This window comes from Curcuma longa, chromosome 1, assembly GCF_044706935.1.
Source record: "Curcuma longa cultivar G26 ecotype Majalengka, Jawa Barat chromosome 1, ITB_CL_G26_1.1, whole genome shotgun sequence".
NCBI lineage: Eukaryota > Viridiplantae > Streptophyta > Magnoliopsida > Zingiberales > Zingiberaceae > Curcuma > Curcuma longa.
Window position 1 is genome coordinate 20,642,691 of NC_133861.1, and position 12,603 is coordinate 20,655,293.

At 38.3% G+C, this 12,603-nt stretch overlaps 1 protein-coding gene across 1 annotated transcript; it reads right to left on the reverse strand.

Annotated features, from left to right (window-relative positions):
- Nucleotides 1-10,892: 10,892 nt before the first annotated feature.
- LOC141842627 (metallothionein-like protein 2A) lies at nucleotides 10,893-11,721 on the reverse strand. The gene is made up of 3 exons (XM_074730679.1): nucleotides 11,612-11,721; nucleotides 11,433-11,510; nucleotides 10,893-11,291 (listed from the first exon to the last, which is right to left on the reverse strand). Exons 1-3 carry the CDS (start codon nucleotides 11,662-11,664, stop codon nucleotides 11,192-11,194), a joined length of 231 nt encoding a protein of 76 aa, XP_074586780.1. The 5' UTR covers nucleotides 11,665-11,721; the 3' UTR covers nucleotides 10,893-11,191.
- Between the last annotated feature and the right edge of the window lie 882 nt (nucleotides 11,722-12,603).

Sequence of the window (12,603 nt, forward strand, 5' to 3'; positions counted from 1 at the left end):
TTCATGATGATGAATAATTTTGAACAATAAACACTAAGCAATAAGCAATAAGTAATAAGCAATAAGTAAAGAACAATAAAACCTAATATGACGACGCAGCCCCACGGATGGCTGAGGCTTGGGGATCTTCACTGCTTCACAAAGGTATCTCTTCAGTCAAAATTTATGGACGGTCTTTGAACTGTCAGAAGAAACAAAATCCCCAATTAAAACATTTTAAACAATCATTGCATAATAAAATGATTTCAAATATAATTTTAAGTTCGGCAAAAAAATAAATGTATCTGCTACACTTTCAGGCTAGCATCTTTAAACATTCATCAGTGAAGCTAAGAATTCAGAATCTAAAATCATCATACCAATGACACATAATGCAATTTTTTCTAATCCCTTGATAAACTTTATGAGACTCTATTTGAAACCCTAAATTACCTACAATTTAGGAATTACATAGGAAGATCACTAAGACATTAAATGTAAAATGTAATTGATTAATTATCACAAACTATAAAAGTACTATAGAAGAAATCGGCGCCATAGATACCTATGCTGTGCAGTGGCCAGTGTGCTGTGTAAAACCAGAAGCAGCCGTCCCACACTCCCACTGACCCACTCCCACTGATCGAGCGAGCGCCGGCAACCAGAACGTCCCACTGACCAGACCCACTCCCACCGACCGACCGAGCGCCGGCCGTCGGCTTCGTGCAAAAGGAGAACCGGCCGCCCCACTCCCACGGTCCCACCGAGCGAGATCGTGCAAAAGGAGAACCGTTCCACTCCCACCGACCGTCGGTGAGGATCAGAGGATGCAGCGAGCGATGGCTTCGAGGAGCGAGGGCTTCGAGCGAGGCAAGGAGCGAGCAGCGAGCGAGGAGAGGATGAGCGACGGCTTCGAGCGAGCCCGGAGCCGCGAGGCGAGGAGCGGCAGCGAGCGAGGTGCGAGGAGAGGATGCGCGACGGCTTCGAGCGAGCCCGGAGCCGCGAGGCGAGGAGCGGCAGCGAGCGAGGTGCGAGCGAGCCCGGAGTCGAGGCGAGGAGGCGAGGAGCGGCAGCGGCGAGGTGCGAGGAGAGGATGCGAGCGAAGGAGCGAGAGAACAGAACGGGCGGCGGCTTCTTCGACGCTTCGTGACTCCCAACGTAACCCAACCCTAAGACTAATTCTTAATATAAAATTAATAATTAATGGTTTGAAATTGGGCCCCTAGGATTGTTGGGCCCTGGGCGGTCGCCCCATTTGCCCCGGCCCAGGGCCGGCTCTGGCCCCACTGGGTTGACTCATTTGCTTTTATGGCGATGGCCACGAGAATGCAGCAAACTGAGAAAAAGAGACGAGAGATGAGAGAACATGCTAGAACAGCGTCGTCCACTACTACAGAAGATCAGAGCAAGCGAGGGAGGCAGAGGCTAGGCGTCGGGGAAGTCGAGGAGGTGGGTGACGTTGGATCGGAGCTTCATCACATCTGTCCGTCGTCCTTGTCACGGACCTCGTTACCGTGTCTTTGGACTATTCCACTGGTCTGGGCGGAGAGGTTGCCTCCCATATCTTCATTACTTGTTGTCGTCCCCAAATTCCTCCAACTACAAGATGACAACTGTTCCGGTTAATCCCGACTATAATTAAAACGTCAGTTAATATTATATCACCTCAATCTTTCTTCATCTGTCCAGGGGCGGCTCAAGCTCACGGGGGGCCCTAGGCGAATTTCTTTTAAAATGATTATTATTATTTAAAAAAAATTTCTCTCACCCTTTTTTTATTCGGACTTGAGACGTGGATTTAAAATTTTTTTAAAATAAATTAAAATATTAATTTTAAATAATAATAGAAATTGAAAAATGAATATTTACTAATCTACTGAGAATTAATAATAGAACGGAAGTAATTTACGATCTACTAAGAATTAATAATAGAACGAAAGTAATTTACCTTGATAGTCCGCCTTGTCAGAAACGATCCACTGCCCCCTCGAACGATTCGTCAAAGGACTAATAGAACAACTGGATCAAGGTGCGAGGGAATGGTAACCCAATGACTTCCAGAGTGATTTAAAGAGCAACAGTTTTGGCTGAGAGCTCTCCTTAATCTTTGTCTGGCTCCAGAACCTAAAGAGATAGATAAAAAAAAGTAAGATTTCTAAATTTTACAAGAGCAAAACTATCCTTGTTGATGCAATATCCTGACGAATACATCATTAGCAAATAGTTTGGATGTGTTAATCTTTTTGTTTCAAGGAAAAATGACAAGAAAATTTGAGAAGCAGAAATCCAATGAATCGATAGAAAGAATAAAAAACGGTGCAATGCCAAACAGATGCAATTAAATACTGAACTTAATGGTGTTCAATAAATCCTTGAAATAAGCAAGGTGTTCTAAACCACAAAACTAATTTTGTTGTTACGGCGGATGATCCGACGGCTGAAATTAATGGAGCATCGGAGAGCCGACTGAAAGAAGCCTCCAACCTACACAAGCAGGAAGATCCAAAAGCCATAATTGTGTAAGGAATAGGAAAACTATTGGGAAGCAAGCTGCCGATAACATGGTTCTTGCTTCCTCCTGTTGGAAGGCTTTGGAAGACAAGATCCAAAAAGAGAAGACCTTAATGCGATTCCACATTCCACAAGGCACAAGCCATAAGAACAGATCAACTTTACGCTTTTGCATCTAAAGTAACATCCATAGAATCAAAAAGCACAAACAAAACAAAACAAAACAAAAAAGGATCTTTAACAATTCGATCAACAAAAATAGAAAAGCCTCCAACCTACAAAAGCAGGAAGACGGTTTCGCCTGGCGGGCCGGCGGTGGCGCCTGCTTGAGCTCGGCTCGCTGTCGCTGCTCGTGTCGAACGGTCGAAGAAGAACGCGAAGAAGAAGCTCGGCTCGTGTCGAACAGTCGAAGAAGAGGGGCGAGGAACGGAGGAAGACGGTTTCGCCTGGCGGGCCGGCGGTGGCGCCTGCTTGAGCTCGGCTCGCTGTCGCTGCTCGCGTCGAACGGTCGAAGAAGAACGCGAAGAAGAAGCTCGGCTCGTTGTCTCTGCTCGTGTGGATTCGTCGAGCGGTCGAAGAGGGGAGATGAAGAGCCGAAGAGGGGGCGTTTTGAAGAGGCGACATCGGGATGAAGAGGCGACATCGGGACGCGGCGAGAAAGAATGCGAAGGGACGGCTTTCCGGATCTGGATTTTAATAATCTACCCTCCATTAACCCTAAATACCTTTTTTTTTTGGGCCCCAATCAAATTGGACCCTAGGCATAGGCCTTACCCGCCTATCTTAAAATTAACCTTTCAATTAATTAAGGTCTATAATCCCATCTATCAAACTAAGGGGAAATCAAATTTAATTACCGATCACCTACCTCCTTCAGGTGCAACCCCAAGGATTAGGGTTTGAGAGGTGGTTGACTTCTCTTCCAAATCAGGATACATCTTGCATCTACATGCACAACAACAAACCAGGTCATAATATTTTTTTTCACATAATTAAAAAAATATATCCAAATTAACATTATGCAAAGAAGTTATAAATATAAGTACCCTCCACCGCAGTTGCAGTTGGATCCACAGTTGCAATTCCCACCGCAAGACATTTTGTTTGGCTAGCTAGCTTGTGCTTGGATTGCAAAGAGGATGTGTGAAGAAATTTCATAGAGATATGACAGTATTTATAGAGAGCAAGCAATTCATTGTGTCTTCCGTCCACCTGTTATCTCATCTAACTGCCAATTAAATTTCATTTCCTGTCGGTATCTAACTTCACATCGTATTTATAATATATACCATTTTCCATGTCCAAACAATAATCCACCTTGAAGTATATGATTTTATTTGGATTTATTGTAATCTAAGTCTACTCTTGATGTCATAAATTAATCTTATCTGCGTGCATGATATATATGTGCATTCTTGGAAAGATGAAGATAAAGCAGATTAATTAACAAGGATAGACGGAGAAGTTATTTGATTCTTAATTACTTGAATTATTTATATAATTTGATATCGTACATTATTGTTTAGGATAAAGGCAACTTTCAAACGGGATTCCGTCAAAGATGCTTGCATCGTTTGCATGCGTAAAATAATCCTGCACGGGACGACGAAACAACCACGAAATAAAGACATTTGGTATAATTAAATAAAGTCGATTACAATAATATTAAGTGTTCCGGCTAGATTCCGGCGATGATCAAAACACCAATCAATATTATGCCACCTCACCCGTTACTGCCTTCCTAAGCGCTAAGGACTGAACAGAGAATTATGTAGGTGTCGAAGATTCCCGACAGGCCATTCCAACGCTTAAGTCAATGAATACTCGATCAAGAAAAGAAGAATGAATAGTAGTGATTGCGGGAGTTCAGAGAGAGTTTTCATACCTGAAAATGAGTTTTTATACTCACATGGAGGGAGCCATGTATCTGACTCGAGGTGAGTCAATGTCGTGCATTAAGCAGACTAACTTTGCAAATTACTGACAGATGTGCGCATAAGATGACATATAGGGGACCGTACCTGCCACCTCATAACCACCTTCTATTTTAGCCATGCGGATTATTCTTGCCTTTTTGCTGTGAAAAGAAGCAGGCGAGGATCTAAGGAACCAGACGACCTAATAATCGTCCTTGCCTTTCTGATCCTGATCGCATGTGTTATTGTCGTCTAGCACCATAGATAGTTAGAGGGGGTCATGTCTACAGGTAGAGAGACCCGAGCTAACTCAGGGGTCGGCCAGGTAATCGAACTCTGAAGGGGTGAGGCGACTGAGCTAATGGAGTGGTCTGTTATGGTTGAGCGAACTAGCAAAGCAGAGGCTGATCCCTTAAAGAGCAAAGTTGTTGAGCCGAAAGAGGAGCTAAGCCCTTGGGAACCAGGGTTGCCTAGCTAATATGATCCCGAGCCCTTGAGCAGCAAGGACGCTGAGCCAGTATGAGACCGAGCCCTTGAATAACGGAATTGTTGAGCGGCAGAGGGAGCTGAGCCCTTAGGGGACAAGGTGATCTGATCTGACCAAAGCAGTATGAGGCTCAACCCTCCACTATCAAGACTACTGAACCGGAAAGGTGTTAATTTGAGGGGTGTGCTAAAGCAATCTCCTTACGATTACACTATTTATTGGATAAATAGCAATTCACTATTTGAGTGCACATTCCGTATGTATTTGAGTAGATCTTAAACTCGAATATTGAATGTACGCAATACGATTCATAGCGTAAGAGAATTTATGATTGGATCACAACTAGCGAGCATCTCTACATGTGTAATTATGAATGTATTGGAATTATCCCTAGTTGAGAAATTGATGAGCACGGACGTCATCGATTCTGTCGAGACTAGCACGTTTTAAACTCCTTGGTTAGTCAAACAGTTGATCTCACTACTGTCGACATTAGATGTTGAGAGTTAAACATGGATGCTGGTTAAAGGTAACCAGTTCATTGGAGTGACCTGCTTTGAGACTTCATATGGTTCGATATATATATGTCAATGAAGATCTCAGTACAGCTTAAGTGCGAGTTTTCTTTAACTTGCGGTATTCAAGTCATCTTGGTCACGGAGGCTTATACTTTGACATCTTAAGCAAGCATCTCCAAAGAGGTATGAACCCGAGATGATTGGGTATAAAACAAAGTGCTCGAAGGTGTTTGAATAGAAGACGTATACCTTGCGGTCGCTTGTCAGGATTGTTATTAAAAGTCTTTGGCCAAAGCATTACATGTTAAGAATACGGTACTCTTGGATACTTGTACAAGTAAAATATCTGTTTATCATTGGTTGCAAGTGGCTATGGACCTCGATTCTTGCTCATATTTAAGAGTTCCTCCAATTATTGATGCCTAACTTAATTTCTTTCCAATTAGATAGGATAAATATTATATATTATGATTTTCTGTTGAGTTTACTTTTATTTTCATATTGTCTTGTAATTTTTAAAAAAGATTTTTATACTATGATTTTCAAAATTATGCAGTGTAAGTAATATTTGTGATAACTTGCCTCGAGTGATAGTTGAGTTTGTTACGATAAAACAAAATGTTGAAGTAGATAAGGATCAAATTTTGACAAAGTCGAAATAATGTCTTTCTTCGTCGTGGTCAACTAAAAAATTATAAATTTTCTAATAGATTCCTGTGATCCATAATCGTATTTTGCAGTGTATGAACTTAATAAATGATTGCTTTAGCATCCAAAACTATATTTTACATGTTATTTATCCTGAATTTTAATTAACCAATCGATTAGTTTGATTGTCAAGAGAAATGATTAATTTATATAAGTAAAATAATTAAATTATATTTCTCTAAGATTCAGCCCTCCACGTAGCCCGTACATCAATCCGACGGTTGGCTACTCATCATAGAATACTATATTTTTTGTAATTTTTTTATTCGTATTAAGTGAGGGCGAGGCCCTCGACTGAGACTTCTAAAAAATAACCTCATGAATAGGATTTTTTTTTAAAAAGATAAACTAGTTTTGGCAATTGCTCAATTATTTATTTTCATCTAATCTATTTTATGCTTTGAATATTTAGAATATATATCATTTTTATCTTCACCTAGGTATCTCAAAATGTAATCACGTTACCATTAATCTCGTTAGAACAGTTATGATCTTTTATCAGAAATCTGGGATTCAATTTTCAATACAGCTAAGCAGGAGAAAAACCTTCTTAATTATCACTTATCAGTGCCAGAAATTAATAAAGAAGTAGGTTTAATAGCAGCGGCAGCAACAGAAGCTCGATCGGTGTAACTATGTCGATGAAAAAAATGGTTTAATAGTATGCTAACGAATCAGTAAACTGCAGAAATGAGATTTTAAAGATAAAAAAAGAAATTAAGAACAGAAGAAAAGATCAGTAAAAATTAAACTTCAAGGATCTAATTTCGTGGTCAGTAGTTCAAACAATTGTCACTCGACTGGTTCATTTTTGAAGTTGGGTTCTGAAATCACTACTGCAGTTGCAGATTGCACGAACTGCATGTCCACCCACTGACCCACACCACCTTTTTCCATCTTTCTCTTCGCTTCGTTGTACCCTTTCCTTCTCCATATTGACACATAAACGTAGGGGTCTGGTTGCCTTCCTATATATGTTTTTTTCTTAATGGCTTCAACTTCTTCTAGAGCTTCGTCCCTTCCACCAGTGATAGTCGCCTCCTCGGACCATGCAAGCTACAATCGATAACTGTTTCCCTTTGAAGTTTTACGTACAGCACTCGTCTAAATCTAGATCTGGTGTCGGACCCCAACACTCACTCCTGTCCCTGTAATCAATTAACTATACACTTCGACCATTGCATATATCGATCTCAGCTCGCATGCGACGTCGCGATAATTAAGTGGAAGCAGCGCGACGCCGGCGATGACAGCTAGCGATGGCGGCAACAAGCGAAGGAGCAGAGCGAATGAACGCGGCAGTGGGCATCGATGGCGAGGCAGGTGGTCAAGAAGCAACGCGGCAAGTTCTACATCGTGCGTCGCTGCATCACCATGCTCATCTGCTGGCGAGACGACCCTTGAAGTGTGTGTATTGTGTGCGTTCTTGTACGCATAATAGTACAAGTAAAATAGCAATATGTGAGTGAATTCTCTTGCAGAAATCTCATCGCATCTATATTTATTGTTCTATTTTTCTAATGAATAATATTAAGTGTCACTGTTTTATATATTTAAAAGTTGATGAGATGATTAAATTTAAATTGACTGAGTTGACTTTAGATTTTGATAATATAAGTCCATAAATAGGAGAGTTTGTTAAAGAGAAAGATTATCGGTACAATTGACTTCAAGAGTATGTCTAATTGATCAAAATTGATATATATGCATATGGAGGTTATGATATATATATATATATATATATATATTCAGGTGTATGTATATCAAAATTTATTGAATATTTGACAATGAAAAAAAAATTCAAATATGTCATGGTTGATCGGACATTTGAGGGTCAAAAGTCCAATAAAGTTTTAACAGATAAAAAAGTTTAAGAGAATCACAATTGATCAAACACTTAATAGTTAAACGTTCAATAGAAAGTTGACAAAGGTGAAGTCTAAATGGATCATAAAGAACTAGACATTTAGCAACAATATAATGAAGTCCAAGTGAATAAAAGTTGATTGAATATTTGACAATAATGAAACTCCTAAGAGATTATGGAGAACTAAATGTTAAACATTAGAAGAGAAGTTTAAATTGATCAAAGAGGACCAAATATTTAACAATGATAAAATCTTAATATATCAAGATTGATCGGATGTTAGGCATGAGATAAGAAGTTCTAAAAAATCAAGGTTAATCGAATGCTATAAAATTCTAATAACTAGAAGTCAACATGAATGATATCCTAGTAAATTGGGGTTAATCAATACTAATCATATGAGGAAGTTTCAGAGACACGAGGGGCCTTTGACATAAACAAATTCGGTGTAAATAGGATCCTTTGACATAAAAACGAATTCGGTGTAGATAGTATTTCAAACATTGTGAATAAGGTTTCAATTATAGTAACACTTAATTAATGGATAATATCAATTGAGTGCTACAGTTCTCTGTTATAGTATTGTATAAGAATTACAATTTTCAGTATCCGAGAGCTACAGTGTCAGCTCCATATGGAGTATTATAGTGTTTTGCTACCGTAACGGTTGAATATTGCTACAATGCTTTTGCTATAGTATTAGACGGATTACTACAGTAGTTTTAGGCAAGTGCTACAATAATACTAATCTATTGATGAACGATGACAATGACACTAATTGAAATCAATCGATTCAATTTATGAATAGTAATAAATTGTTGGTTTGCAACGGTGCAAATATAGTTCCATATCTAAAGTACATGGAAAAGATCATGGGGTTAAAAGGATGGAAAGAATCTCCACTGGGATGAGGCCTTTTAGGGAGAGTTCAAGAACAAAGCCATGAAGACTTATGCCCAAAGTGGACAATATCATACCATTGTGGAGATATTTTGATTCCATTGATTTTTACAAGTGGTATCAGAGCGAGACCGCTCTTCACCGGACTAACCGCCGAATGAGCCATGATACAGATCTAACCATGTGATTTGAACCTTAAAACAAAGGAAGTGGGTGCTCCCATGTCTGAATCAAGAGGACCAAACACCAGGTGAGAAGTCCTAGTAGGTCGGATGGACCGAGGGGCAAAAAGTCCTAGTTGCGACTAGGTGGAAAGTCCTAGTAGGTCGGGTGGACCGAGGGGCAAAAAGTTATCGCTGCAGCTAGGTGGGAAGTCCTAGTAGGTTGGGTGGACCGAGGGGTAAAAAGTCCTGGTGGGTCGAGGATTCAGATATCAAAACGACATTGGGGGGGTCTGTGGTCCTTTATTTAAGGGGGGATTGTTGGGTTGCAACAGATATCAAAACGACATTGGGGGGGGGGGGGCCTGTGGTCCTTTATTTAAGGGAGGATTGTTGGGTTGCAAGGGTGCAAACATAGTCCTACATCTAAAGTACATGAAAAAGATAATGAGATTAAAAGGATGGAAAGTATCTCCATTGGTATGAGACCTTTTGGGGAGAGCCCAAGAACAAAGCCATGAAGACTTAGGTCCAAAGTGGACAATATCATACCATTGTGGATATATTTTGATTTCATCAGTTTTTACATAAATAAAAAGTTTATAAGTGCTAAGCTGTTTGAGCATTAATTGATTAATGAACAACAACAGTTAATTGTTTATATATACGGTTAAATCAGAATTGTTAAAAACCGTTTTACAAGTGGAACTATTGATAGACAAAAAAAATCAATCCTGACCTAAAGGCTGAAAAGAGACGGCTTCATGGAAATTTTCAAAATTAATTTTCTTGGAGGATTTTAGAGGATAGTACCATTGCATTTTTAGATTTCAGGAGACAAACTAAAACTGAAAACAACGATCAAAGCAATCTTCTTAATTAGTAAATTATTATATCATTTATATATTTATTCATAAAGAACCGGTGTTATAAAAAGTTTTTCCGTCTTCAAAAGAGATCTCCAACAAAAAGAAGGTAGTTCCAATTATCCATGTAAAATCTTGATTTGTTATCATGTGTTTTACTTTATTTATGTTTTATTTTCGCTAGGTTAATATCTCGTAGACAAGCACGAGATCTAAAACGGGGGAAAAAATGAATCGGTATTCACCTCTATATCATCAACAGATGCTATAATTTTATTTTAATAGTGCGCCTATTATGCTCGTGTTAAAGAAATATGACGTTTTAATCAAATATAATCATAAGACATCCTTCTTGATGGTAAAAATAAATAATAAACTTTTAAGTACTAAATTAATGTTTTTAGCTAGATGCTATTTTAATCCCACCTGATGTCCAATAAAGGGTTTTAAACAAGTTCTATCTCACAATAAAAAAAAGTATTATAAGCCGGAATGTTGGTTGGTTGGTCTTGTTAGGGTTGAATTGATTAGTTGGGTTAAGGGGCTCATTAACAGGTTAGATTGCTCAGTAAAACTGGTGGTAGAAAAAATAATTAATTCGATTAGCTCGATTTGTCTAATCGCGTAGGGTAAACCAATTGCACTAGATCTAGATCTTTGTATGCTAAGTAAGTTAATTAGTCAAGTTATACAAAACATTTCATATTTCAAAAGTCATTCCTTAACAATTCTCTACAATTTTTTTCAAACCGTGTAGGGTAAACCAATTGCACTAGATCTTTGTATGCTAAGTTAGTCAAAAGTCATTCCTTAACAATTCTCTATAACATTTTCCATGTCTCAAAAATAGTTAATTCTATAAATATTATATTTCATGAATCAAAGTAAAAGTTACTCGTTCTTAATTACTCTAAACAGTGATATTTCATTCCATAAACGCACCATCAGATTAATGCATTTAGTTCGACACATATATCAATTAACAACAATATTCAAGCATATATGGATGCATTTATGTTCACATACTAATTAACTTGATCATGATTAAAACACACAAGGGATCCATGGTCGATCTATCACACAACACAGACATATTATAAGGCGGCAGCAGCATCCTCCTCAGTTACTACTGCTGAGAATTTAGCTGCCATCATTCCTTTTATTCAGTGCACGCATACCACACACACTATATATATATATATATATCTCCCACACACACACATAACATTCATGGGAAATTTAAACTTGCACCGACCATATCACCGACGAGGCAACAGTTTAACAGTTGCAAGGGTTGCACTTGCAGCTGTTTCCACACTTGCAGCCTTCATTCTGATGGGTCGTCGGTGCCGCGACCATCTCAGATCCTTCTATGTCACTGCATATACAAGAGGACCATGCATCTATATATCATCACCAATTATAAGAAGTACTTAACATTAACCTTTCAATTAATTAAGGTCTATAAACGGGATCTATCAAGGGGAAATCAAATTTAATATAATTACCGATCACCTACCTCTTTTCAGGTGCAACCCCAAGGATTAGGGTTTGAGAGGTGGTTGACTTCTCTTCCAAATCAGGATACATCTTGCATCTACATGCACAACAACAAAAAGGCCATAATTTTTTTTCACATAATTAAAAAAATATATCCAAATTAACCTTATGCAAAGAAGTTATAAATAATATACGTACCCTCCACCGCAGTTGCAGTTGGATCCGCAGTTGCAATTCCCACCGCAAGACATTTTGCTTGGCTAGCTCTTGTGCTTGGATTGCAAAGAGGATGTGTGAAGAAATTTCATAGAGATATGACAGTATTTATAGAGAGCAAGCAATTCATTGTGTCTACCGTCCCCCTGTTATCTCATCTAACTGCCAATTAAATTTCATTTCCTGTCGGTATCTAACTTCACATCGTATTTATTAATATATATACCATTTTCCATGTCCAAACAATAATCCACCTTGAAGTATATGTCTTTATTGTAATCTAAGTCTACTCTTGATGTCATAAATTAATCTTAATTATCTGCGTGCATGATATATATGTGCATTCTTGTAAGATGAGACAAGCAGATTAATTAACAAGGATAGACGGAGAAGTTATCTGATTCTTAATTACTTGAATTATTTATATAATTTGATATCGTACATTATTGTTTAGGATAAAGGCACCTTTCAATCAGAATTGCGTCAAAGATGCTTGCATCGTTTGCGTAAAATAATTCCTTCACGGGACGACGAAACAACCACGAAATAAAGACATGGGTATAATTAAATAATGGTCGATTATTTAATATTAACAAACAGATTTAACTCATTAAAATTTAATAAATATATTTTAAGATCGGTTCTATCAACTACTCTCCACAAAGTCGTCCTTGAAATTGTCTTAGCTTAAACTTTATCCAATTATTCAAAGGATTATATTTTCTTGCACGTTCACCTTTGCCACGAAGACACCTCTCTTACATTAAAAAATCTCTGAAAATCACGAATTCTTGAAACTGTAGCTGAGTGACTTGCAATAGATACGTACAATTAGAAATTAACAAAATCGTTAATTAGGGAAGGGAGAAATTAATTAAGTGGTCATAATCCTGCAACGTCACTGCTGGGAATACTGGTGAAGTAAAATATGTCATTGCTTATGCCATCTAAACACTTTACTAGTTATTAATCAA